The 27,536-nt window shown below is 40.3% G+C and overlaps 1 protein-coding gene and 1 non-coding gene across 5 annotated transcripts in view; both read right to left on the bottom strand.

The window, feature by feature from the left end:
- Clybl (citramalyl-CoA lyase) overlaps positions 1–27,536 on the bottom strand; it is a 240,134-nt gene that overhangs the window by 22,453 nt on the left and 190,145 nt on the right. For all 4 annotated transcript variants that reach the window (XR_011707426.1, XM_071611618.1, XM_071611617.1 and 1 more), the window contains exons 3-7: positions 23,667–23,855; positions 19,684–19,785; positions 17,806–17,899; positions 16,295–16,462; positions 11,356–11,480 (exon numbers count right to left, since the gene is read on the bottom strand). Coding sequence is in view for 3 of the 4 variants with exons in the window: in XM_071611618.1 (XP_071467719.1) it covers positions 11,356–11,480; positions 16,295–16,462; positions 17,806–17,899; positions 19,684–19,785; positions 23,667–23,855 (678 nt within the window). In the remaining variant the exon portion in view is untranslated. The remainder of the gene's footprint in view (positions 1–11,355; positions 11,481–16,294; positions 16,463–17,805; positions 17,900–19,683; positions 19,786–23,666; positions 23,856–27,536) is intronic.
- On the bottom strand, positions 5,375–5,449 carry Trnaa-cgc (transfer RNA alanine (anticodon CGC)). Its single transcript has one exon. It is a non-coding gene; the product is annotated as a tRNA-Ala (tRNA).

The following is a 27,536-nucleotide window of genomic DNA, read 5'->3' as shown; positions in this document are numbered from 1 at the left end:
GTGCTGAGGATGGAACCCAGTGCTTCACATGTGCAAGGCAAGTGCTCTGCCACTGAGTCACAGCCCCAGTCCATACATAACATTTTCAAAGACACTTTCTTCCTTGTAGTGGGGAAGGCATGATTATTTCAATTTTACAGATGCAACAACTTGGGTCCAATATCAGTTAACCTTTTTAAGGAACTTACTAAAAAAAGCTAAAGCTGTACCTCAGATATTAGTGTCTGCCCATGTTATGGGTGAAAACAGTAGTGCCTCAGATGAATGCAGCAAAAAAAAAAATTTAAAGGTTTACTATGTATCTATTTTATGTACTATATATTTTAAATTTTTATTTTGATGTAATTTGTAAAAAAAATACCTGGCATATCTATACTATTATTCAAGAGATATTACTAGGATGAGGCTAAAAAATATGTATAAGTAATGGCCAGGTAAGAAAATGAGAAAATGCAATTTTAACAATAAATTTGGAGAGAACTAAAATATAACAACTTTCACTTATAGTTTCCAGTTAAAACCTCTTTCTATAATTATTATGGTATCAGAAATACCAAAATTCAACAATACAATATGTGGGTGATATTTGAAGTCTTGAAACCATTTGCTAAAAGGATTAAAAGAGGGAGCATTTGACATTTGCTTCCAAATATCAGTAACCCTTTGTTTTATGGGTACAAATCTTTAAAACTGTCATTCAAAATGGTAAAAGAATATTATGGAAGACTTGGGAAACAGAACATGTTTTTCTTTTTTTTTAACACTTCAAATTGCAGTGATAATTTGATAGATATTTTAATAATATTTTGAATTAAAATTCAGCAGCCATTTACTCCTATTGCCAGATAATTTACAGATGCTAATGTATCTCTACGTGAAATTTCTAAAAGTTCAGCTGAAGTCATTCAGCATGGACGACGATTCATATTGTGCTAATCTGTCTTTAGCACTATCGCTGGAATTCAGACAGACGACGTCCCCTGGCCTTTGATGGGAAGCCCTTTAAATGACTGTAAGAATGTAACAGGTGGAATATCTGAAGGGGTGGCTTTGCCCCTGCCTGGGGTCTGCTCAGAACTGTCTGGCTGGAGCACTATCCTGAGCGCCCTGGGAAGGCCCTCAGCCTGCCTCAGACGCAGGGCTCGGAGCAGGTGTGGGGAGTGGGGATCCAGTACCCTGGGCAGCAGGATTTATTTTCCAAGTTAAAGCCTGGAGAAGCCCCCATGGACCCTTCCATTCCTTCCCAGACTTTCCCCTGTAGCTCTCCGGCTTTCAAAACCCAGAGCACAATCATTAATGGGAACGGAACAGAGGTCTTCCTGTGGCCCTGTGCAGCTCCACCTGCCAGGTCAGCACTGTCCTGAGAGGACGCTGGGGACCATCTATCCCATCTAGCTGCCCTGGGACTCCCTGCTAAACTAAAATAGGACCCACCCGGGGTGTGCAGCTGGAAAGAAAGGCTCAGAAAGATACACAGATGGAAGGGACTTGCTTTTCTGGGTTCTTCCTTTGAGGTCACTTGAGGTAGAAGGTTAGGAATATGGGCTTTGGGCTCAGCCACACCTGAACTTGAATCAGTATGTCTAGTTTTGCTGTGTGCCCCAGCCTCAGTTTCTGCATCTGTGAAATGGGAATGATACTTCCTTGTGGGGTTGTCATGAGGATTAAAGACAATAATGCATGTGATGGCTCGTCACATAACAGTCTATCAGCAGATGGGACCTGTTACTGCAACACCATCACCACAGCTGGGACAGGTCGCCATGACCACTGTTGCCACAACCAATCCCAGTACTCAGACCCCTACTCTGACTACTATCACCACTACTAGGACCACTGTTGCTCCTGGCATTGCTACTGTCACTGCTAGCCAGAGGCCACTGCATTCCATCTGTCTCAGCCAGTGAGAAGCAGGATGCGTGCATCACAGCAGGGTGTGACGACCTCAGAGTTGCTTTAGAGCTTCAAGACTTTGAAGACCCCAGTGTTGCTGGAAACTGGATGAGGAGGTGCAGGTGTATGCCTCAAGCCCCCTGAACCCCCCAGCAGTGACAAAGCACACCCTTAGCTGTCCTTTAAGAACTAGACTCAGGAGCGCTATCTTTTTGTCAGAGCATCAGCTACTAAACAAACAGATTTAAAGGAATTTAGAAACTCAGATGTCCAGCTAGGGAAGTTCCTCATCAAATGTAGATAATCTGACACCAGCAGCCTGTTTTATACCAGAGGAGGCCCCCAAACAGCACAGAGCTCTTCAGCAGAGGACAGTTAGGAAAAGGAAGAGGTGTCACAAAGAGGACTGGCCAGACGTGCTTGTTAAAAAAAAGGGAGGAAATTCCACAGAATGTGGAAATGGGGTGGATGTAAGATGAACAGGCAGCACGGACATTTTGCTTTATAGAAAGGAAGCATGGGGGGCTGGGGATGTGGCTCAAGCGGTAGCGTGCTCGCCTGGCCTGCGTGCTGCCCGGGTTCGATCCTCAGCACCACATACAAACAAAGATGTTGTGTCCGCTGAGAACTAAAAAATAAATATTAAAAAATTCTCTCTCTCTCTCTCCCCCACTCTCTCTTTAAAAAAAAAAAAAAAAAAGAAAGGAAGCATGGAATTATTTAGCTCTAGTCCTGTAGAGAAAGTAGAAAAATTCACAAAGTCAGAGGAGAAAGAAGTAGAAGGTCTGGAAAATGGATTTGATAGGTGCAAAGCAGGACGACTGAGGCAACTGAACCGGAGGAGAGCTGGGGTGAATGCCTGGATCATTTATCTTAATATGTGACCAGTACCCAGTCATCCACAGATGGAGGGTCTCAGTGGACCAGAGCCATCCTTATTTTACAAACTTACAGAGGAGACTAAGGGTGCCTTCTATTTCAAAAACACACAGCCTTTGAAATATAGGTAACAAGATTGACCTTAGAAAGTATTCAGGCAGAATGATCAGACAGAAATAGACATCTTTATGTTAAATGTCTTTTGATAAAGACAGCTGGAAAAACCAAGCCAAGTGTGTCACATGTAAAGTGAAAACAACTAGATTTATAAGAGTCTTGAAATCTAAGCAGTTTTCAAATGTGCCAGGAAATTAGACTTTGTGCTTAAGTTTCTCAGGCTTTTCCACTGGCTCTACTGAGATATGATTTGTATATCATAAAAGTCATCCCTTGTAAATATATAATTCATTGATTTCCTTCCTTCCTTCCTTCCTTCCTTCCTTCCTTCCTTCCTTCCTTCCTTCCTTCCTCCCTCCCTCCCTCCCTCCCTCTCTCCCTCCCTTCCTTCCTTCTTGTAATTACACAGAGTTCTGCAACTATCACCTCCACCTCAGATTGTGTGTGTGTGTGCGCGCGCGCGCATACGCGATGCTAGACACTAGACCCAGGGTCTCATGCATGCCAGGCAAGCTCTCTGCCACTGAATTACATCCCCAGCCCTCAGATTTCTTTTTCTAATCTTTTATTTTTTTTTCTTTCAGATTTCTTTTTGAAACTAAGAATTTAAAAATTGTTTAATTTTTCTTATTTTTAAATAGTAAGATAATTGTGCAGTAGTCCAAATATTCAAATATTTTTTATTTGATTAAAAATATTTTATGTCAAATTTAAGCTGCTGTTTCCTATGAGAAAGACAATGAGCACCATTCTACAGCAGTGTGCAGCACAGACCAATAATGCTGAACTTCTAAGCTTTTCTTTGGAAAGTTGCTATAAATAAGTGGACATGAGCTAGAAGATACTAAGATTTACTAAAATACTGATGCATTTTAAAAAATATTTTTCAGTAGTTGTTGATGGACCTTTATTTTATTTATTTATATGTGGTGCTGAGAATCAAACCCAGTGCCTCACACATGCTAGGCAAGCCCTCCACCACAGAGCCACAACCCCAGCCCCAAATACTGAGGCATTTTTATAAGTACAACAGATGAACAATAACTGATGAACTAATTGATGAAAAATATTCTTCCATTTCTCTAGAAGGCAGCAAAAGGACAGCATCATATATACTGTTTAAAATGCGTGCAATCACTTTTTATCACTTTCAGAAATTTGAGAAGCATTTAGCTCATTAGTATTTACTAAATGTGTTTGTGCCCCTATTTCTGTCCTAGACGCTGCAGGAAGGTATGTGATAAAACGAAATTTATTTTCTTGGGTAGTGTGGGAAATTGCCCCACTTTTTTCCCATTGAGGGCCACTACCCTCAAGGGGAAGAAGATAGAAAATTCTAGAAACGCTTAATTTACATTTTTAATAAAATAAAATTCCATTTACTTGTTTTTAATATAGAAATAAGGACACAATTCTTTAGTAAATATAACAAAAAGTTAAAAGGACGCTCTAAACTTCTATTATAATCAGTTAAAGAAGAGAAGGCAAGAGATGATGGTAGGTGTGGAGATGGTGTGGTGGGAAAGAAAGAGGTCTAAAGAAAAATAGGAAACAAAGAGCTCGGGGAAAGAGAAGAGGAAGGAACAAGGAAGACATACTCGAAACAGGGCTCCAAGCTGGGCAAGGTGGTGCCCGGCTGTAATCCTAGTGACCTGGGAGGCTGAGGCAGAAGGCCAACAGCCTCAGCAACTTAGTGAGGCCCTAAGTAACTGTCTCAAAATAAAAAAATTTAAAAAAAAGGGGCTGGGATGTGGCTCAGTGGTGGAGCACTCCTGTTCAATTCCTAGTACAGGGAAAAAACCCAAAGCCCAAAAACCAACCAGCCAACCAAACAGAAAACCAAATCTACATGGAGAGCCTAAAAGGCAGGAGCACAGTGAGGAGGGAAACAGAGCAAGGTGGTGGAGGAGGAGGAGGACGCCCTCTGCCCTTAGTGCATGTGACCTACAGACACTGAAAGCCAGGGCGTCTGTGCAGCGCCTAGAGCTGAGGGCGGGACTCTGGGTGTGTGTCCCCAAGTGAGATGGAACTGAGCTCTGTGGCCTCATCTGCCGAAGGTTCTCCAGCCTCACTCTGGCTCTACCTTGGGAGGTAGAACCAGTGACCACGGATAGCAGGGAACAGGGTGAACGGGACCAGGGCCTGGGCTGGCTGGTGGACAGAGGGGGGCAGGCTGAGAAGGAGCAGCAGCGAGAGAGCCCAGGGGCGGGCACACGGGCACTCTGCTCCTTCCCTCACCAGCTTCTGCTTGTGCTCCAACACACACACAGACAGACAGACACACACACACACACCCCCCTGAACTACCCAGATTCACAGCTTGACTGTGACAGAAAACTTCTAAGCCTCCACCTATTTGAGTCATTAGCACAGGTATTCACCGTAACCCAGCTGAAGCCACACGATGCTAATTATGTTCATATCCTTATTTACAAATTGAATAATTGAATTATCACCCTGAATTCTTTTTTTTTTTTTTTTTTTTTTTTGGTGCTGGGGATTGAACCCAGGGTCTTGTGCATGCGAGGCAAGCACTCTACCAACTGAGCTACATCCCCAACCCCTCACCCTGAATTCTTGTCATGGCCCTATCGCCTAGCCCTGAGTGATGCCGGGCAACTTCTGAACCCTTCTTGTGTTCCAGTCATAAGTTGAAAGGACCTGACTAGAAGACTTCTGAGACTTTATACAGCTAAAAGGATGACTTTGTTTTGTTTGTTTATTTGTTTTGGTACCAGGATGGTAGCCAGCGGTGCTTGAGCCCAGAGTCACATCCCTAGCCCTTTTTGTTGTTGAGACAGGGTCTCACTGAGTTGCTTAGGGCCTCACTAACTTGCGGAGGCTGGCTTTGAACCTGTGATCTTCCTGCTTCGGCCTCCCCAAACTGCTGTGGTTACTATAGGCATGAGCTGCTGTGCCCAACTAGAATGACATTTTTTTAAAAAAAATCCAAAATTGAGCAGTAAAATTCCTGGAAAAGATAAACAGAAAACATATCCTAAAGAATGTGTTATAAATTAAGGTTGAAACAAACAGTTTAAAAAGTTATCACATTTCACCTGCATAAAAAAAAAAAAAAAAATCTCTTATCCTCTAACAATGAGCCATTTGCCACTAAAAACAGGAGGCTATGTGGGAAGGAGGTTATGCTGAGTGCCAGAACTTCACGGCCTCGCGTTAAATGTTGAAAAAGTTCCTATTTGTGTGAATGGAACCAGTCACAAAGTCATCACTGGCAGACTCAGCCTTTCTAAGATCTGGACTTTTGAAAGTCAAAATTATGGCACATAGTTCTGAAAACATTAAATGAACATGGACATAAAAGGAAACAAGCAATTACTAAGAATCACAAAAGTCAATTTCTGTCCCTTCATCTTTCATTTTCACCAGAAATCACTCGGTTCTGATTTGAGTGTCCCTGCTCACAAATAAAGGGGGAAAGGCTGTGGGTGGTGGGGGCGGTGGGCACGGGAGGGCACGCTGCCGTCTATTAGTGGAATCAACCCTTTCAGTTGACAAAGACAACAACCAAATCTTTAGATGGTTTATTTGATCTGCGTGAAAGGGTGGCAGTGGGACTTCTGGCACTCGAATCAGCGGAAACAATATTTTTGGCTAGAGAGACTTCTCCTGAGTTCTCTCAGGGAGCCTTCGAGAAGGCCATCTGGACCAAGCAGTATTTCTTTTGTAAAGCCTCGCATTTGGAAACATAGGCGAAAGGTGTGCGAGCTGTAATCGAATGCCCATGAAAAGAATTGGTTTATGATATTGGGAGGGGGGATTTATTACTGTTTGTAATTTTCTAGATGAAGAGACTTACATGAGAAAAAGACTTTTACTTTCTGTTTTCTTTCTTTATTAAGAGATGAGTTCCTAATTTATATTCCAGTATAGGATGTGCTTATTAATGTTAACTCATTAATCTGCACTATTGTTCTCTCATGATCGAAGTTAGAAGGCTTCCATTATGTGACATTTACAGTTGTTACATCAGGTAGTGACCTTGTTTTTGACCTTTGTAATTGTTAATTGAACGTAGATTTTTAAAGATGAACACTTCCCCTTTTCTGGTCTTTAGCGTGTTTATGAAGCTATAATGAATGAAAGATGTTGAAGAGTTAAGCAAAATATTTCCAAACCCAAATAAAGCACTTACAGCAACGACATGAATAAAAAACTCCTTGAAAAACTGAAAATAAAGCAAAGCCACATTTGTAGCCAGATACAGCACAAGTATGAATAGTCTAGCAAAGTAACCTTTAAAAATCTATCTATCGGGGCTGAGGATATAGCTCAGTTGGTAGAGTACTTATCTCGCAAGCACAGGGCCCTGGGTTCAATCCCCAGCACCAAAAAAAAAAAAAAAAAATCTATCTGTGTGTGTGTACATCTATATCCATATATACTTTTTTTTTGGCTATTCATTCATACTTTTCTCTTAGAGTCTCCATTTTAAAAAGAAATGTGAATTCTTATATTAAGATTTCCTGTAACAGGAGATCATTTTTCAAAAGTAACTGACAGTTTCCATTAACTGTCATTTTTGCCTAATAAGTTAGGAATAAGGAAAGAATAAATCTTAATATAGAAATAAAAAAAACATAGTATCAAACATACTTGAATATATAGATATTGTATTAATATTTGTATTTTTCTATATAAATTCTACTTTTTATTTATCAATATTAACTAATGATTTCCTTGAGAAGTTTTCATTTTCATTGTCCAATTTTCATATTATATAAAATTCCTAGTTGATAAAAAAGAACTGCTATAATCCTATTTCTTTAGTAAGTGAATACTAAATTCAGTTCTGAAGGGAGAATTTTCAAATATTGTTGAAATTACCATTATTATGGAAAAATAACATAAGAAATGGAATCAATTTTTTAAGAAAATCCTTTATAAACTTAAAGCAAATCACATAGATGTTTATTGTGGCTAAATTATTTTACCAAATAGTTTGAAGCTAAAATAATTATGACATATAGATTTTATCTCAAAATGCATTTTTTTCTGGAAAAAGAATTAGTTTGATTAATATATTTTTTAAAAAATTTTTTTTAGTTGTAGGCGGACACATACTTTTATCTTATTTATTTTTATGTGGTGCTGAGGATCGAACCCAGTGCCTCACACATGTGAGGTGCACTCTGCCACTGAGCCCCATAGTTTGACTAATATTGTAGAGGAATATATTACAACTGATGTCAGTTAAATTAAAAATCTTAATTTCTGGAAATTAAGATGGGAGCTAGACTATGTAGAATGTTCAAACTTTTTCTGAACCATTTTAGTAAGAGAAGATAGCCTGGAGTCCCCAGTATCAATCTGTTACCCCCATTCTTACTCACAGGGAGCCTTGTGCCAAGCAAAACTCTTTAGCCCAAAAAATATTTTTGAGTTTCTAAACAACACAGTTCCAAGTATCAGTATCTGACAGACAGTACTAGATTAAATGATCTGATTATCATTACTTTTCGAACATAAAATGTTTTTCAAATGACATTACATTGAACTTCTAATTAAAATAAAATTCTATGATATCAAAGATTTATCTGCTTGCCCCTAAGTATTCCTATGAAATTTCGAAAGGTTAGAAAGAAAAAGCAGGACTTTTGTTTTTGACAAATAATAATGATAATGATTATTATTTTTACTGCAGAAAACACAAGTGACCCAGCATTAGCTGTGAGCTCCAGCTATGCCTTGGAGTATTTAGAAATATAATGTAAGATGGGAGCAGGAAGAAGTGGGCTACAGTGAAAATTACACTTTTGCCTTCTTGGGTCCTTTCTACTTAAAAACACTACTTGAATGAGATTTTCACTAGAGAGGAAAAGGTCTCTTAGGAGTTTGAGTGTCTCACTGGGACAAGGGCCATCAGTTTCCCATCTTTGAGAGTCATCTGTGCTTTGGACATAGTATCCAAGGGTTCACGTTGCCATCAGCGACTCACATTTGAAATAAAACAGATTAGATACTTGTTGGAGGCGATATCTCCACAACTGAGCGACCTATTTATGTGAAATCTTTGCAAACAGAACCCACACTATTTAAACCCCAAGAACCTCTCAAGACCCAGAGTCACCTACCTGCAGTCCCAATTTTTTTGACCAGCAAGTTTACAGGCAAAGTGAAAGAAACATGCTAACTGGATAAAATAGCCATGTGTCCCTACTGGAAGCCCCATTACACCAGTCATTGAAACCTTGCTGGACAAAGCACCAGGAGAATTTGCTGTAAGAAACAAGCCTCAGCGAATGGGGCAGGGAAGAAATGACCTAATGGTTGGTCTGTCCTCTCCAATTTCTGCAGTACTGTGTTAAGAAAAGCCGTCCTGCCGCACTGTTGTGAAAGCCCATGCCCCAACAGAGACATCTCTTATTTAAAAAACAAAACAGCTCAGAATTTATATTTAAGTTGCCATCATCAAAAGGCATGACAACTGGGGGACAATTTCCCCTGGCAGCATTTTCAATATACAATGGGAAAGGGTGATTTTCTTCACTGAAGAACTTAAATGCCAAGAAAAGAATGGTTCTGATTTGACCTTTGTTTGCTGGCTGGTGAAATTTAGGGTGGCCCCTTCCACACCCCAGTTGCTCACAAGGCCAAGTGGACTCCAACATGAAACCTAGTTCGGATGGTTCAATGAGGCAATGTCAGCCCACGCTGCCAGTCTGCTGCCTGCCTCCAAGCAGCACACGCGGTGCTGCCTCAGTTTACTACTTCAGGAGGAAGTGTTTATCCCTGCACACTGTAGCTGGCATAAGGTCCAGAGCAGAGGAGAGGATGTGTGTGTGTGTGTGTGTGTGTGTGTGTGTGTGTGTGTGTGTATAGGCAGGTATGTGAGACAGGAAATGGATGGAGTTGTTTGCATATATGAATGAAAGAGTCCATAGCTCTTCTCTCTAGGTAAATATCTATGTTTATTTGTGAAGGATCTTGCTTTGGGCTAAGATATAGAAATGGACATAAAATACAATGTCAATTTTAAAATATTTTTCTGTGAAATGCATTGTCTTTTTGCTGGTTACTGTCAATGTGAAATGAAAGGATACCATTTATCATGAAATTGATGTATGTCCAAATTGACTGTATTCAATGTAACATATTCTGACTTCTGCCTTTGGATTTTTTAATTTTATTTTTTTGTGGTGCTGAGGCTTGAACCCAGAGCCTTGCACATACTAGGTAGGCAAGCACTCTATCACTAAGGTACATCCTCAGCCCTGCCTTTGGATATTAAGTGTGAGTTTGTGCAAAGATGAACCTGTGTGTGTGGTGTGGTGTGTGTGTGTGTGTGTGTGTGTGTAAGTGTGAGCACACATGCATGGTCAAGGGTGAAGTCAGACATTCACAGGGAATGACCTATTTAATATTGTTACCCACTTTTGCAAGTCCTGGGATTTTCAGGTGTTCCTTTTACCAGTGAAAGTGCAAGGGAGAATTCTCACGTGAATGTCACAGGTTCAACACCAAAAGCCTGTTTTTTCTTCTTTATTTATTTTGCAAGAGCAAATGTTTAACATTTTGAACTTTAATAATTTTTAAATATTCTTTCTCTCCTAAGTAATTTTTCATCAAAGACACTAAAACTTCATTCCTTATGGAAGTCAGAAGGCTGAGTTTTAGAGATTACCTCTAGGGATAGATTTATAAATGCAAGTTTCCTTCCTAGCCTCTTAAAAAGAGGCAAACAGTATTATTGCAAATAACCTTTAAGATAATTAACTGACAATGCTGCAACTAGCATAAAATCTTCCTTCAGGCGACACCTAATTTAAGTGTTACTGGCACAAAGTGGAGACAGATTGTGCATCACCATTGCAATATTTACATAGCAGAAACCCACAGAGCAGGAAACGCGAGACTCAATGATGCACTAAATTAGGAACAACCGTACTCCAGTGTTAATTTGCTTTCTATTCTATCCAAATCTCAGGTCCAGAAATTGGTACAAACACATATACAACCTCCCACTCTTAAATGACTGAAGCGGGGGAGATTTTTGTACTTTCCCCCCCCCCCCCCAAATTAAAATAACTTGAAATTTATTTCTTTTCTCCACAAGAACCATTTGGTCAAACTGTGTTTATTTCATTACAACTTGCTCTCACTTTGATCTAAAATTATTTCATATGAATGCTACATTGAAATCAACAGAGGAAAAACTAAACAGACTTCTATTTTCTCTAAGGCTGCCAATATATTTTATGAAAAGAATAAAAGGAGAGACTTGAGAGCCAGTTGGTAAGATATTTAGGGACGAGGAAGGGCAAATCTACCTTTAGCAACCCTCTCACTGCTGAATCCTGTTCTGTTCCAGCCTTCACCACCATCCCCAATACAATGTGTTTCCTTAAAACCATTCAAACAATACTTCTTTCTTTCTTTTTTTCTCATTCTTCCCCATAGTATTTTCAACACCAATTTCACCCAAGGCATTAAAAAAACATTTACCTTTCCTAACTGCTGATGTGCTTTAAAGGCAGCGATCAGTTCTTCAGCCCACTGGATTTTTTCTGGGGAAGGGGTAAACTGCTCCTGGACCACGGCAATTTGGTTAGGGTGGATCACCTGCTTACCTACGAGGAAATGAATAACATCGGAAGCTCAACAGACAAATGTTCCAACAAAATGTTTCCACCACAAGAGGTTCCTGAATGCTTCACACACTGGATGCTAAATAACTAATTTAGAACTTTTACTGAAGGAAAAAAAAAAAAAAAAAACAAACCTGCAATCAGGCAGGCTTTTCCAGAATCCCACATAAGAACAAACACAACAATGGAAGTAATTGTGCTTCGGGTCCTATAGAAATGCCACCTCGGTGCAGATAATCTCTCATTTTTAGTTACAGGTGGACTGAGGCAGCTCGTGAATAACTGCTTTGCCTGGCACTTTAAAAGATAATGTCTCCAAATTAGAGTCCTAATTTTGAATTAAAGTAGAATGAAATTACATAGAAATTCCCTCGAATTTTAGAAATTATCTTTTACTTATTTTGTAGGATTATGCCACTTCCATGATTTCTTGTAGAAGTGGTATGTGGGTTTTCATAAAGCTTACAGAGCAGAGATTACAACTATATTACTATCTAATACTGTCTTACATTGACATGTTTAATTTTCTTTCTCTAGGATGAACATGTGTCATTTCTAACCCCTAGTAGAAAATTGGATTTCAATGAAAATAGTATATTCAGTACAGCAAAATAGAAGGCGGCTTTGAGCACTGTAGACTCTAGACTATTCTATTTAAATCTTTTAGAAAAGAAAAATTTCAGAAAACTTCTCTATCCAAAAAAAAAAAAAATCCATATTTTCCCCTTTTTGCTTATGGAATGGAGATTGGCTACTTTCCCCTTAAAGCACCTTTCATACCCCCAAAAGAAACCCTACCTCTGTAGAAATGTCTTCAAAGGTACTTAGAACTCTTTTTGAAATTTAAGGATTTTAATAAAAACATAAATACAATTATAAGAGTCAAAGGATTCTATGAAATAGTGTTGTCATTAAAAAATAATTTAAAAATCAGGAAGTGTGGAGTCTAATCAGATCATTAATAAAATGCAATTTAATATAATGATGAGATCATATTATATTACATGATAAAGTTATAGACACAATATGCCTCCTTAAAAGTGAATGTACACTTAATGGTCATTTACTCTGTTTACTCTGCTCAATCTATTTGTTGGCATAGTAATTTGCTTTGCTTTTGAAATAGTTGTTTTATTAATGTTTTGCCAGTACAGATTATATCCTGGATGTTTTATAAAATGCCGAATTTCTGTTACTGCTGTCATTTGTTGAACAGAAAAAGGAACAATGTAAAAAATATATATTTTTAGTGTTTCATGAAAAGAGGTTTAAGTGGACAGATAAAACAATAGCTTTTCTTTATCACAGCATAATTAAAACAGCCTCACCTTGCTATTTCATTCTTATCTGTTTTATACTATAAAACATTAAACACATGTAAATAAAGATGCTTTAAATTATTTGAACAATAATTTCTGGAAATATAACATGAATGATAAACGAAATATATTTTCAATAGTAGGTGTTGAAATTATATTTAAGTAATCTAATCGCTGTTGCAATATTATTAATAAAAGATGTCAGTTCTGTGGTTATTTCCTACTAATTGTTAGCCCTGAATTTCATAATTTATAGACATAATTTACATTGATGTATAAAAAGCTAGATTTCATGGGACCTTCTGAGTCAGGCACTATGATTTGAGAAGCAAGCATAAACTACTTAAAATATTGTGAAATTATTGATGGCACTCAAGTACCTGTATTTTGATAATGAGGATAATTTTAAGACGCACGTGAGATTTTAGAAATCCATGTACATTCACATGTGAAGTTCTCTGTTGCATGGTACATATTCCAACAACTGTCTAACAGGCTTTAATGTGAGAACAAGGCAAATATTTTATCCAGAAGAGTTGTTATTGGCAAGTTACTGAGAGGGTACAAAATTGGACGACATTAAAATTTATGACCATGAAATCCTTTTTACAGTACCACTTGATATATCTTGCTTTAAATCAATACCTGTCAAGTCTTTTAGGTAACTGTATGATAGTGTCATTTTTGTCTTCTACAAAAAAGAGGAAAACCTATAGTGCTTCATATTTATAATCTTTCTTCTCAGCATGTAGTACTGGAGTAACTGCAGTGACCAAGTCAGTTAGTAAAGCTTTATTCTAATATTTTTATTTGGGTGTCTTTTTATTTAAAAAACCCTAATGTTAACAGCTATTTATACAACCAATGTATTAATTTAAAATCTATCAACATAGATTGTGACCCCATGAAACAACACCGCAGAAAACAAACTATAGCCCACTATTTAGTATATGACTAACTTTAAAAAATGACTTCATTAACATATGTGTGTGCAGGTACCTGTGTACGTGTTGTACATATTCACGGACATAATTCTTACAGCCCAGATTCAGTCTTCCTTCTCAGTGTTATGTATAACAGTGTTTCCATATGACTTTAAGCCTTTCGTCCACCTGCTTCAGATGGGTATTTCAGAAGGTGGGCACAGTACTTCCTCTTTCTCCCTCCCTGCCTCTCCTCCCTTCTTGGGCAAGGCCCAAGGTGTGGCAATTAAATGCCAAATAATTCGTGCTAACAGATCATGGGATCATGAGAAGTCTAAAGTACTTAGCAGAAGCTTTTTTTTTTTTTTTTTTAAGTTACTTCAAATCATCTCATGCTTTTAATTACCATTTATTAGTATGTAGAAATATAATCAGGACAACAAAGACCTTCTCTCTCTGAAAATTGCAAAATGGCCATGGCGTGTGCCCCCCCGCCCCCAGTCTGCTGCCTCGGTCATTGGAATAGCGGTGGGCACTGTGCCCTTGGTTCCTCCCTGATCTCCCGCCTCCGTTTCTCCGTCTCGCTGTGATTTACTACTCCCCGTCGTGGAGAAACAACAGTGCCAGGTTCATAAGTTCCTCGTGCTGAGTTGGGCACCGTCTAGAAATTTAAGCCTGATTTGAAGTGGTCTGTCTTCTGCAACTGAATTGGGAACCAATTTAATTTAGCCCTGCATCCTCAAGGACCTCTGGAGCTCCCTTAGGAGCTCTGGGGCAAACATGACCCCAGAGGAAGCTAAGGAAACCCAGGTTGCAAGGAGGGCTGCTGACAGAGACCAGGGCTCGCTCTCTTTTCAATGAATTAGTTCCCATTTCAGAGCCACATCTGGCTGCCTGGCAGCCGATGCCACACATCCACGGCCAACAACATTGGGTCTATTAGATAGATTGCATGGAGCTTTTCTCCAACTTCTGCATTTGGGCTACATCCTAACCAGTCATTGAAAAGAGGCAGGAACGAGCACAGCCCCGTGGACATGGCAGAGGGACGCCCCTCTTTCTCAATCACTAGGAAATGTAGGGAAGATTCATGAATAATAGCTCACATAATTGAAAAACGTTTCTCTATAAGGGATCATATTTTTTAATTAAAAAACTGGGGGCTCATGTTTATTTTAGTTCTTTATGGTAAAAACACAAAAGGTCAGAACTTATTTAATTCTAACGTAACTATACTATTGCTTTGTAAGTCTTTCAATTTTACTTCAGGTTAAATCATCATCTATTAAAACATCTTTTACATTTAAGGGCACTTTCAGAGGCGTTTCCGTAACCCCTAACATAAGAGATATAATTCTAAAATGCTTGTCTCTTTTCCTTATTATTCAGGTACGTTTCTAGTATTAACATTCGTAGAACTTGCAGTATGAGAACAAATAAGAATAAAAGAATGTATCATGTTTTCCCCTTGGTTGCTTGTGTGTGTGTGTGTGTGTGTGTGCACATATGTGTATGTGTTTGCATGTGCATGTGTCCACTGCACACATGTGTTTATGCATAGGATTCTATTGTGATTTTTCAAAAAATTGATTTCTGTTGCAAAAACATAATTTTGGGCTGATCCCCAAGTTCATGGGTATTTTAGTGATTTGGTACACCAATTGTCAATGTCCACCTATACCCCAAGGTAGCCTTAAGGAACTCACTGATCTTAGTGCCAGCTGACACCCACAGGTGTCACCAAGTACACAGACACTTATTGGGATGTAGAAGGGGACGGAGGGGCTTGAAGTGGCAGAAGAGCAAAAAACAAGTATTAAGTAAAAATCAAATCACAGAAAATGCAGACATGGTGGCACATGCCTGTAAGCGCTACAACTTGGGAGGCTGAGACAGGAGGATTGCAAGTTCAAGGCTAGCCTCAGCAACTTAGTGAGGCCCTAAGCAACTTAGCAAGACTTTGTCTCAAAATAAAAAATAAAAAGGGCCAGGGATGTAGCTCAGTGGTTAAGCATCCCTGGGTTCAATCCCTGGTACCAAAACCAAAACAAAAACAAAAAAACCCCATGGATGTATGATATGTCAAGATCATTGTACTGTCATGTATCACTAATTAAAACAAAAAACAAACAAACAACCCACAGAGAATATCATCAATTTTTTCAGAATTAATTCAATATTGTGACCATTTTAGAAAAAATTTCTTCGTCAACTCAAATTCTTACAGCAGTTTACTCAAAAACACTCTGTCACTCTGCCCTTCCGTCAGAGCAAACTATATAAAATATTTAAAGAGGTCAGGAAAAAAAAATGGTAACAAATATAAGAGGAAAGAAGAATGAGTGGTTTGATTTTTGGTTTGCAGAGCCAAAGAAAAGCATGACAATTTCTCAGGGGGTTGGCACTCTGCTCGGCTTTTCCATGCCCCAAACAGTGGAATGCGTATGTGAGACGTACGATGACTCGAGAAATGTGATTCCTGGTTACATTCCTGTTTTTCTGGAAGGCTTGCTGATCTAGACACTGCTTTCTAAGATACCATCAGGGATCATACCAGTGAAGCCCATGGCGGCTGCTTCTTTTGACTGTCTGAGAAGCCCGTCTGCATCCCGAAAATCAATGTACACCAGGTCTATGGCTTGTAGGCCAAAGGCCTTGGCTATGACAACAATCTTTTGTCGGGCGTAGAGAATGTCCTGGGTTTCTTTACTACTTGTTGCACCTGAAAGCCGTAAGAGGACAAAAAAGGGAGGTCATAACTTTGGAAACCAAACTCAGACATCTATTATAAAAACTCAGTTTGTAAAGACATCTATGTCTCCCTGGGAATGTTCCCAGCAAAATGATTATTCAAATATGAACCAAGAGAGAGCTACAAGGAGGCAGCACCAAGCCTCCATGTGTCTGTTCACTAGCAAGCTTCCTTCAACACAATCACTCTGCCAAGCACCAAGACGAGCCACTCCCCGCCAGGAGGTGGAATCAGGGCCACAGTGACTCCTGATAGATTTTCTCTTTCTGGTCATGATTCTGAAAGTGTCAGTCCAAAGATAAGGCCACAAAAAGTGGCCAGGAGGCTGGGCATGGACACTTACTTCTCACATTGGGCACAGGATGGGCTGTGCTGGGGTTGGCCCAACCGTGCAGGGGCTGCGATGCCCAGGCCCAGCTGAGAGACTGAGCCAAGTACCTTAGCTGCAGAGTCTGGATGGAGCACTGGGGAAAGGCAAGGGCATGTACCTGGGGGCAGGCAGAAAGTGTCACTTAGCCCTCTGTAGTCCACTGACCTGTGGGCCACACAGGAGTCTCTTGGAAAGACTGGTATTAAAATAAATTCCTGTTTTCACCTAGAAGGGTGGTGGGAGTGTCACTATTTATACTTGGACCACCACACTCACTGCTCAGGGAAAGTGTCTCCAGGCCACTGCGATGTGGTTCCAAAAGCACTTTCCGTGGCCTTGTCCCTCCCAGGCTCCAGTTAGCTACACACACACCCAGGCCAGAACAGAGTGCTCCAGGGAGAGGGGAAATCAGTGGAAACCAGTAGCATCTCAGTAGACATCGAATGAAAAGGGTTCTGAAATACACTGTAAGATAAACTAAGGCACCATGTTAAATTTATATATCACATTTAATGTAGAAAACAGCTTACTACGACCAATGTGAAAGTGCCTTAAATTTATTTTGGAAACTTCGGCAGCCCTCAGACTCATGTGAAGACCAAATATTTAAGCAATCGTGAGGTTGTAAACACATTTATTAAGAGAAAAGTAGATGCCCCCATTCTTGAATGAGCCTGGAGCTGCAACAGGCTTTTTATTAGTTATTTTAATAAATGAGCAGGAGTAGTAACGTATTGTTCTGAAGCAGGACTGCTATGGGGAACCCTAAATTATCAGGAAGTGGTGTCCATCCATTGTCATGAAAAGCCATTGTCATGGTTGGTAAATCTACATTGTTATGTAAATGCTCATTCTTGAAAGGCAAAGAAAAAATTCCATATACACACACACACTCTCCCTTACACACGCACCACACAGAGGAAGAGAGAAAGGGTTTTGCCACCTATGCTGGCTCGAAAATCTTCTCCTCCAAAAACAACTGCATCTAGAAAAAGACCCATTTGAGGTCCGATCCTGAGTGTTTCTTCACACACTGCCTGGAAAAGAGCAGAACAGAACCAGTTCTCACAGACGCGCAGGCATAAGACAGGAGCCCGAGCACCTCAGGAAGACCCAGCTCCTAGCCCAGTCTGCCTGAAAGCAGGCTGACCCTGCAGCCAAAAGTCATTTAATGTTGCCCCAGATAAGTATCCTGCTTATCGTTACTTTGCTTAGTGGATGATATTAAATACTATTGTTATATATTAATCTGGTAATATAGTTCAAAATTTAAGTTGTCTACTTTCTAGAGAAACTTTGAGTTAGCTACTTTTGATTTTACTGCTAAGTTATTTATATTTCCCCCAATTTGTTTTTGCTTGAAGAGACTCTTAAATAATAAACATAAAGCCACAGGAAAGAAGGAAGGAATTTTAAAATCAAACTAATTGGATTATTTGCATTAGGATCCAGTAAATGGTCTCAGGATTAAAGACAAACAATACAAAACCTACAACTTCAGAGGGGAAAATAAAAGTGCAACAAGTCAGCCACGACGTGTTAATAAAGCAGCCCTGACATTTCTAAATGAAAGTCAAGATTAATAACATTTGTTGTAGACATAACTGTGAATCCCGAAAGGTGCAGATGTAACCTGCCAATATATATATAGGGGTGGGAAAGAAATGAGGAACCAGTGGGGACACTGTTGATTAATTTCAGGTGTTGCAAGGGCTCCTAAGTACATTATGAAATAAAATGGCAAAACAGTGCTTAAAATTAAATCACTGTATGAATCTGGTTGCATCTGAGGGATGTGCTTTTGATTATATTCCGAGGCTTCTGGGGCAGCTGGGAGAATTTGTGGTTATTTGTGTAAAAGAGCTGCTCAGGAGACAAGGCTTGAAACAGCCCCCAAACGTTTGCACTGGGCCCCTCCTGCATAATCCCACAGGTCTCAAAGTGAGCATTTGCTCACACATTCTCTCTCCAGTTCAGGTCAACTACCTTTTTCTTTTGTTTTTGGTAATTTCTTTCTCCTGCTCTCTGAGGGGGGAGGAAAAAAAATGGTGGGCTAGGAACTCTGAGCAGGGGGTGCAGGGGGTGCTAGATTGCTACTCACAGGTCAGGTGGAATGGGAAGCATATTTTGGAAAACAATATAAATGCCCACTGATACAGAAGGAAAACACAAGCTGGCTCTGAATGTGGTCAGGCAGGTAGTTTAAAGCTGAAAACCCCGGGCTCATCTAATCTCTCCAAGTGGTTATTAGAAAATATTTTATGTTCAATGCGACAAATTGAAATAACGGACTACAAATTATTTGTGTACATGAACTTAAAAACAATAGTTGTCTGATCTGCTAGACATTATGGATAATGCTGCTATAAAGAGGCCAGAAAATTTTTCGATGGAAAGCTATTGATAGAAAAAGAACAATTCAAAGTTAATTCATTAAAGTGACAAAATAGATTTTCCATTTATTTTATACCTTTATTGTAAAATTCCCATTTATTTTATATTCAATCTATAAATGTTAACAATTCAAGGTATAGTATACAGTGATTTTTTTAAATTAAAATTATTACTAGGAACATGTGCATATTTCATTGAAATATTTAGGAGTGGGAAGCTTTTCCTTTCTACTCAACCAATTTCTTTGTTTTCTAAGATGCTGAAAACCTGGTTTTTAAACTATAAAGAAAATAAATGGTGCTCACGGTTTACCTTGCTTATAAATCTTTCTAAAAAAATGTTAGTAGATGTTGAAATTGAAAACAAAAGTTCTCTTTAGGTGACAAATAAAACACTAACTTATGTAACCACGTTATGGTTTTCTTACCTTAAAATTGAGCAAACCCATTGCAGTTTCCACAAAGGGGATTAAATTCATTGGTTGTTCAAGTTTTCGGCCTTTTAAGTGGAATGAAAATTTGTCTGAAAACTAAAATCAAAAGTGTCAGGTGATTAGTGGTAAAAAATAAAATAAAATAAAAACAGAAGTAACAATCACTGCAATGTAGACATAGAAATAGTACTTAAATCTTTGACCTGAGGGAGTAATATCCCAGCCTCCTCACCCACATAAAAGAATTTTTTTAAAAAAGGAAAGACCAAAGAAAAAAGGTAACAAAGTTCCCACCAAACTAAATAGCAAAGTCCCCGAGCGTCACCGCCTCCCCCCACCCCCACCAGGAGCAACTTGAGGCCTAGGAGTTAGAGATCCCCGGTTTAAATGCTTCCCTTGAAAACATATTTACTGGAGACCTCTCGCCCTCTGCGTTAAATGCAAATGGTAGGCCCTTAAAACAATGCGCCCTGCTCTACCTGCACGTCTGTTTTTGTTTCTGCCGGGCACTGACATCAGTGTAAGTGCTCCCTGGCCTTCTACGCCGAGTCCATACCATCCATTATAGCACCATTACCCTTTGTTCCGAAGGGGTTTCTTCATAATTTTTTTAGCTTACCTAGGAAGACCTTAAAAAGGAAGTTTAATTCTTTGAAGACCAAAGCTCGCCAATTTTTTCCATGAGACCAGTTCACAGCCAGCTCTGCGCTGCCAGTGGGGTAGCCCAAATTCCAAAATCTATCATCTGGAAACATACAAAGCTCTCGCACAGATCCCCCACCCCCCTTTCAAAAGGGGGAAAAAAAAAAAACCCACAATCTAAATTGTAAATCTATTATGTCTATCTAGATCTAATAAGATGTGAGGAGATAAAAAAAAGAAACCCAGGTATGATAAAGATATTTTTGTAAATAAAGATGAAAACATATATCCATTTTAAATTTAAGGAATATTCAGCCATTAATGGATATCAAAGGAAAAGGGAATTTTAATCATCTCTCCATTCAGTCTCAGTTGGGTAAATCATATCTAAGAGATTTGCATAAATATAAACCATCAAAGACTTTTCATCTTCAAAGGGGGTTTCAAGACCCTATAAGCTTTGTACTGTAATCATCACAGGTCACCACCCTGCAGGAATAAGGCTGCTATGGCAACATAAAAAAACTAATGCTTAAGGCTTAGCATAATATTCTGACTAATAGAAAGGAAACTCATTTTAAAAGCTGGCAGCCTATTTACCAGAAGCGGGATTAGAGGTGTTATTTCCCCTTTTAGCTGCCCCCTCCTCGCCTGTGCACACCCCCCCCCCCCTAAAAAAATCTAATCACTGGGATCTTTAAAAAGCTTTTGAGCAATTTGCAGTAACTTTACAATTAGGCTAAAATAAATCACAGCTTTCAGTAATGAAGAATGATTCCCGTCGCTCCCTGCCCTCCCTTCCTCAGACAGCATCAGCATCACCTCCTAGGAACTTTGCAGGGAAGGAATGACCGAATCGGCCGGGACCAGAAGGCAGTACGCGCTCTGCAAGGGGACAAAATGCATGGCACTCGGTGCAAAGGAAAATACAACGTGATTTATGTCACAATTAAGCTAGAAAATGGGTAGTGAAATGTTAGTGGTCTGGACGTTCAGTAGGTAGCCGGAGATTTTCTTTTCTCCTTCCAAAAAGAAAACTTGAACTCCTATTTGCCCAGTGCTTTGTGATAACCGTTAGAACTACAAAAACCTTAATGTTTACAACTAGGTAAACCCTTTACAAGAGAGTCCCTGTTCTTAGTGAGCAAAATCTGCCGTGCTTTTTTGTTTTTAAGCCAATAGGGGCATTTAAAAATTAAATATGCTAGCCCCGCCTCCCCCCTCCCCCTCCCTCTTCTTCTTAAAAAATTGCATTAAGTACTAACACAAAAGGTAACTAGTGGAGAAGTTTCAATTAATTTTTTCAAAAGGAGACGATTAAATGTTTCCGGCCTGGTAAAGTGTTCATTTCAGTGAGGTGGAGGGGACCGGGGAGGGGGGTAGGAAAAGAAGGGGGGAAAATTACAAAGAGATTGGGGAGGAGATGAAGTAGCAGGGCTCAGCAATTCTTTCAATTCCAGTGCACACCCAATAGTGTGTTGGAAGAATGCACACTGTTCGGGATTTGTGGGAGAATTGTCCCACGACAAAAGAGGCAGAGTTACGCTTGTTATAGTCCAATAAGCCGTGCCAGTCAAACAAGAACCCACACTAGCGACAAAAGGCGAGCAAGAGATTCTCACACAAAAGAAAACAAGTAAGCCCATCTTTCAGTTGTGCATCAGGCTCTGGGCTTTACGCTTCGCATAAATACAAACGGAGAGGAAAAAATAAACAGCCCCAAAGACTTCTGTTAACTAGAAGTTCTATTTAACTGCAGCATGTTCCCCACAACCCAGCATCTGAATCAGCAAACAGGCCGCAGCTAGGGGCTGGGGTGGAGCCCCCTCTCAAAATAAAGGTAAGGCCCGTGATAAATAGGCATCAAGGATGAAACCAAAGGCTAAGAGTGACTTCAGAGTCCATCTGCATCAACCTAAGTCATATCTGAATGGGGCCAGAGCCCTCAGGATACCAACACTCTGGAATCTGAGGGCACCGCTTCTGAGGATACCCTTGGAGAGAACTCCAAGTTCAATAAGTAAATCCGGGTCCTTGACAACGGGGCTTCAAGAAGAATCCAACAGAACCATCCCACAGAATTAGGACAGAAACTACAAGTACAGTTTTAAACTTTCTAGTTGGCATATTCAAAGAGTAAAATGAAACAGGTGAAGTTGATTTTCATAATACCTTACATTGTACCCACTAGATTCCAATGTTAATTCAGTGTGCAACCGTTATGAAAATTATTGAGGTATTTTACATTCTCTCCCCCTCTTGGGGGGGTTCAGGTCTTCAAAATTAAGTGTGTATTTTATACTTACAGCATATCTCAATTTGCACTGGCTATATTTCAAGTGCTCAATAGACACACGTGGCAGGTGGCCCCTGCATTGGACCATACAGACTCAACATTCAGATTATTAAAACTTCATCAGGTATCAGAGCTCCTCATTGGATCACTATGCTTACATCCATAACCATCCAGACAACACTAGATGTGGCTTTGAACCCCCTCAGCTCACTTGCCCACCAAACAAACATCCAGCACATCTGGCAGGCTCTGCCCCAGATTGGCACATTGGAATGGCATTCATTCATCAGAGACCTGCACAATACTGGCAACCCCAGAAAAAAATCTAACCCTGTCCCCCGTCTGTCTCACAATTAAAACAATCATAGTATAATTGGGCCCATTCTGAAGTTTTCTTAAGTAATTTGACATGCCAACCACTTTACATTTCAGGTTTTTATTGGCTGAAAAGTCTGTCATGAAACACAAACACACCTGTCAGCAATTTAAAAAGGACGCACTAGAGAACTGTTCAGGAAATAATATCTGTGCTAATTAAAACCACTAGTTAAAAGCTTCCTGCTTATTCCTCTAGTTGCCCTAAGGAGTGACCTTTTCTTCCCCTATGTTGGGTTCATTTTTTCATATGCGGCTGCTGTCCTCTGGAGGCCTGTGATGATTTCAAACGCAACTTGGTAAGAGCCATTTATGTCATGACCCTTCCTGGTTGAAGCCTAGGCTCTGGGCCTACACAGTGGTGGCAGGAGTGGTGCTCTGACAACCTGGCATCCAAGGATAGCTCTGGGAGGGCTAGCAAGGAGCCAGTTCTGTCCAAACCACAGATCCGATTAGGAAACCCAAGCATTGTGTCTAAAGGACAATTGTTCCAAAGAACACTCTGGGCAAAGGCGGGCGCTCAGGTGAAGGAGATGGCTGCTTGTGTTCACTCCTCCTTCTCAGTTCCTTCCTCTCTGATCCATGCAGCCTTCTCAAAACCAGTGGCACCCAAACCCCTTCTCTTAGATGGTCCTAAGTTTTAAGCAAAGCACTGGCTACTCACCCACTGGATTTCCTCAGGACTCTCCACTTTTGGTAGCATCAGGCTGGAAGGAAGGACCCGGGATTGCAGAAGGGTCTCAAGGTCCTCCTCCGCCAGACCGCTAGACACCGAGTTGATTCTCACGCACTTTTCTGTTGGGCCCAGATCAAAGCCTTCAAGAGTTTCTACTATTCTCAGTCGAGCTTCATTCTGTGTCAATAAAAAGTTACCTTTTTAGTTTAATTTCTAAGGGGAACACAACTGAGTGTGGTGTGACACTGCTGCGTGGATTCAGTGTGAGCACCTTTCTCAGGTCTATACATTGCCCGCCCACCAAAGAAATAAGTGAAATAAGTTATCCAATGTGATTGTTGAGCTGTTGGTAGACTTCGTTCACAGGATGTCACTCATCCGGTACTTGCCATCACGCATACTAGTGTATTCTAAATGTCAGCTTCATCTTGCTCATTGGTGCTGCTTTCTAGTTGGAAAGGTACAAAAAACTAATAAGCAGTTATTCATTGATGGAGCATTAACTAGGCCTACGCATGGTTCTAAGTCCTTGCATTTTCTCATTTAATAAATATAAGAAACTGGGCAACATCTGGATTGTGGCAGTCTCATCTGTCAGCCTATTCACATTAGGGAAAAAATGGTTTATTTTTCTTTATCCCCATATAGTGTGCTTCTTTTACTTCTCTTTCTTGTTTTATTTTTTGCAACTGAGTTGCATCTTGACATTCAATTAGGCAGGTGCTCACAGGAATCTGACACTTCATACTACAAGAAATGCTCACACTTATTTAGGTGGAAGCAAAAACATCACCAAGAAATTCCTTCATGAAGTGCTTGACAAATACAGTTTGTTTTATTCCCCCTGAATTTGACAATCTTTGCTCCACAGTTAAGAAAAACTGAAAGGGTAAAATTCTGCTTCAATATTTGAATTAACCCAAGAAAAATGGTATGAGACCAATTATGTTATTTATTGGCTTTGGCTTGGGGGCGCTGGGGGTGGGGTGTGGAGAGAGAAGGGTGTGGGGTTGGTGTCAACAGAAAGAAAACACTTGGGGTCATTACTTCCTGCCAATTTCAGTTTTCAAAAACAAATTCTTCCAACTTGCCAACAGCCCTCAACAAATTCTCCTTGTCAGAATGAACACTTACCAAAAGTAGTTTCACTTGGGAAGGGTTTTTATGATACTAATAAAACTTGAAAGCCTCTCACTGCTGATGAATATGGTTTAGGGAAAAAAAAAGTCTTAACAATATATAGCCATTTGAATAGCAGTACTTATCTAGGAAAATAGCAAAACGGAGACAAGAAAGAATTATTTAAGCCAATGCGGAGTCTAAGTCCAATCAATGAGACAAGCTGGACACAGATTTAAACCAGACGGATGTGGGTCTACAACAGAGTGGAGCAAGGAAGGCTCCAAATGTGGTCTGAGTTAAACAGCACGAGGAAACGGTAGCTTAGCGTTGTCAGGTCAGATGGAAACAGTGCTGAGGACCAGTTGAGGACAGCCATGTGAAGTCCTGATTTACAGAGCTTAGACTGCCAAGAATTAGGCCAAGTTTAGACAAAAGCAAGAGAGCTCATGTCAGCTAAAGTTAGAGAGATGGTAGTCAATGATGGTTCAGTTCCAAATCAAATACCTTTGGCTACTCCACAACAGTAAAACTCCAGCTCCACCATGAACTAGATATGGAAACACTGGGGGCTAAGTGCAAGAGTTAGCTTGGTATCATGGTTCCAAGGCCGCCTAGAGCTGCAGGAGAAATGCTTCCTCCTCTACAGCAGTGCAGGCTTTTAGATCCATAGCCTCAGAGAACCCAGACCATGACCATGCTCCATGTAGCCCGGACAGCTACAGACCCTGGATTGCTCCAGTTGGTAAATATTTTCCAGCTTCTAGATTCTCTTTCAGTAGCAAGTCAGCCTCCTTGCAAAGGGTCCTTTGGGACAGTGAATGGAAAATTGAAGGGAACTCACTAGGTTGTTTAGGCTGAAATGTATTTGAAAATCATTGTGTCCTCATATCCATCCTGTAATCTGCATGTGTGCTCAACTTTGCAGGATCCCTGGCAACATCAACTTCCTGAATTGTTAATGTTGGCGACAAACTGAATCTGACCTCGAGGAGCTGTTGGGTGGTTTCATTTGGATTTGAAGGGGACTGTTTGTTCAAAGCTTGTGTTCTAAACCTGTTTGTGATTTTTATCTAAAGTCAGATTGCCATGGTTTCAGCACATTCCGGTTTACTTAGTAAAATTCAGCCTCTGTGAAATTGGCTCCAAATGAAGTCCCTAATTCCAACTTTAGGCATAATCTGATTAGTACTTTTCATGTTATAATAATGAGCAGTGAATACTCAGCATTTTATTGGTTTCTTTTATTTATTTATTTATTTATTTTTGGCTCAGAACTAAAAACCAAGCTCTTTCCACTTCATCACGCTGTACCTTTCCAAAAAGAGATGATGGCTTTTGAGGTATATTGCCATACAACACCCTTATTAACAGGCTGTTGCTTGTTGCAATTTACATAAACTAAGTATGCATCCCTCTGGTATGTATCCCAAAATACCCAACAACTTCATTGAATTTACACCAACCAACAAGCATGTTGATTTTTTTTTCTTTTTGGTATTTTAATGGTGAAATATGTTACTGCTAGCAAAACACACCCATGCCATCTGTTGGGCTGAAAGGAAGGCAGTTTCTAAGAACAATCAAGTTTAATGCTGGGTGTTTAGTTAGAGGGAGTTACAGTCCGCCCAGTTGTGAAAAACAAGAAATTCTGCTCTTCTGCCCTTTCCCTCTCCCTCTACACACACACCTTGCTTCTTGCCACAGTCTCTCTCATCTCCATCCCTCTGTCCCCTTCACACTTTCCTCCTGCCCTGTTCACCCCTCCATCTCCACCTGCGCAGGTGGATGAGTGCCCTCAGGGTGGCCTGGTGGATTGGGGGTGGGAAGTGCTTCCTGGGGACAGAAGAAAAAGGACATTTAAATAAAGAGGCCACTTGAGAAAGAACTTTGGTGGGGAACTTAGATCCTGGAAGCAACTCAGGTTGTACACAATGAGGTTTAAAATGCATTGCACTCAGGTGTCACACTGGGACACCCTGGTGGAGTGTTCTCACTGTGGAATGAACTGTGTCCCTAAGATCTGACAAGCCGCAAAAGACCAAATAAGGCCTTTACCAATGGTTACATCAGATCTTCGAAGGGACTAATCGCCATGGTGTGTTCTGAAGCATGTTTGATCCCACACTTGCAGAGGTTGCAGAGAAAGTTGGTACAGATCGGATTCTCTGCAGGACCCTGTTCTAAAAAGTGGTGTTCCCCAAGTTCCCGCAGTCAATCGATATTCCGTGCCATGGGCTGCTCAGTGCAGTGGACCAGGGGCTAATAAACTTGTCCTTATCCATAAGCCATCGTATTATGTGACTGTGTCTGGGCCAGGAACCAAGGCGTGCTATGATTTCAGAGACTGGATTCTTATCACCTGGGGAGGAGACACGCTCTGGTGACGTCAGAAAGAGATAAATCAACCCTCCCCGAGATCTACAGGCTCCAAAATTAAAGGAGAAAATATGCGTGCAGTTGGTTCCATTGGCACCCATTAAAGCTAATAACTAATCATCCTCGCAAGTTTCCAGCTCAGAATGACCAAATCTGCAAAGAAAACAACATCCGTCCACTTTTACACTCCAGTGGAAGAGGTGGTCCCTCGCGGCAGGGCGGCACAGTCTCGCCATCTGGAGAATAAATCGAGTGTGAAGTACAGTATAGTTTGGGACCAAGCTCCGTGGCGGCAGCTCAGCAGTCAGTTCATTAGTTCCGAACTTGCAGGGATTAGAGCGGCATCACTTCTACTGTCGG

Source organism: Marmota flaviventris, chromosome 4, assembly GCF_047511675.1.
Source record: "Marmota flaviventris isolate mMarFla1 chromosome 4, mMarFla1.hap1, whole genome shotgun sequence".
Classification (NCBI taxonomy): Eukaryota; Metazoa; Chordata; class Mammalia; order Rodentia; family Sciuridae; genus Marmota; species Marmota flaviventris.
This window is presented reverse-complemented; position numbering and strand designations above follow the sequence as displayed.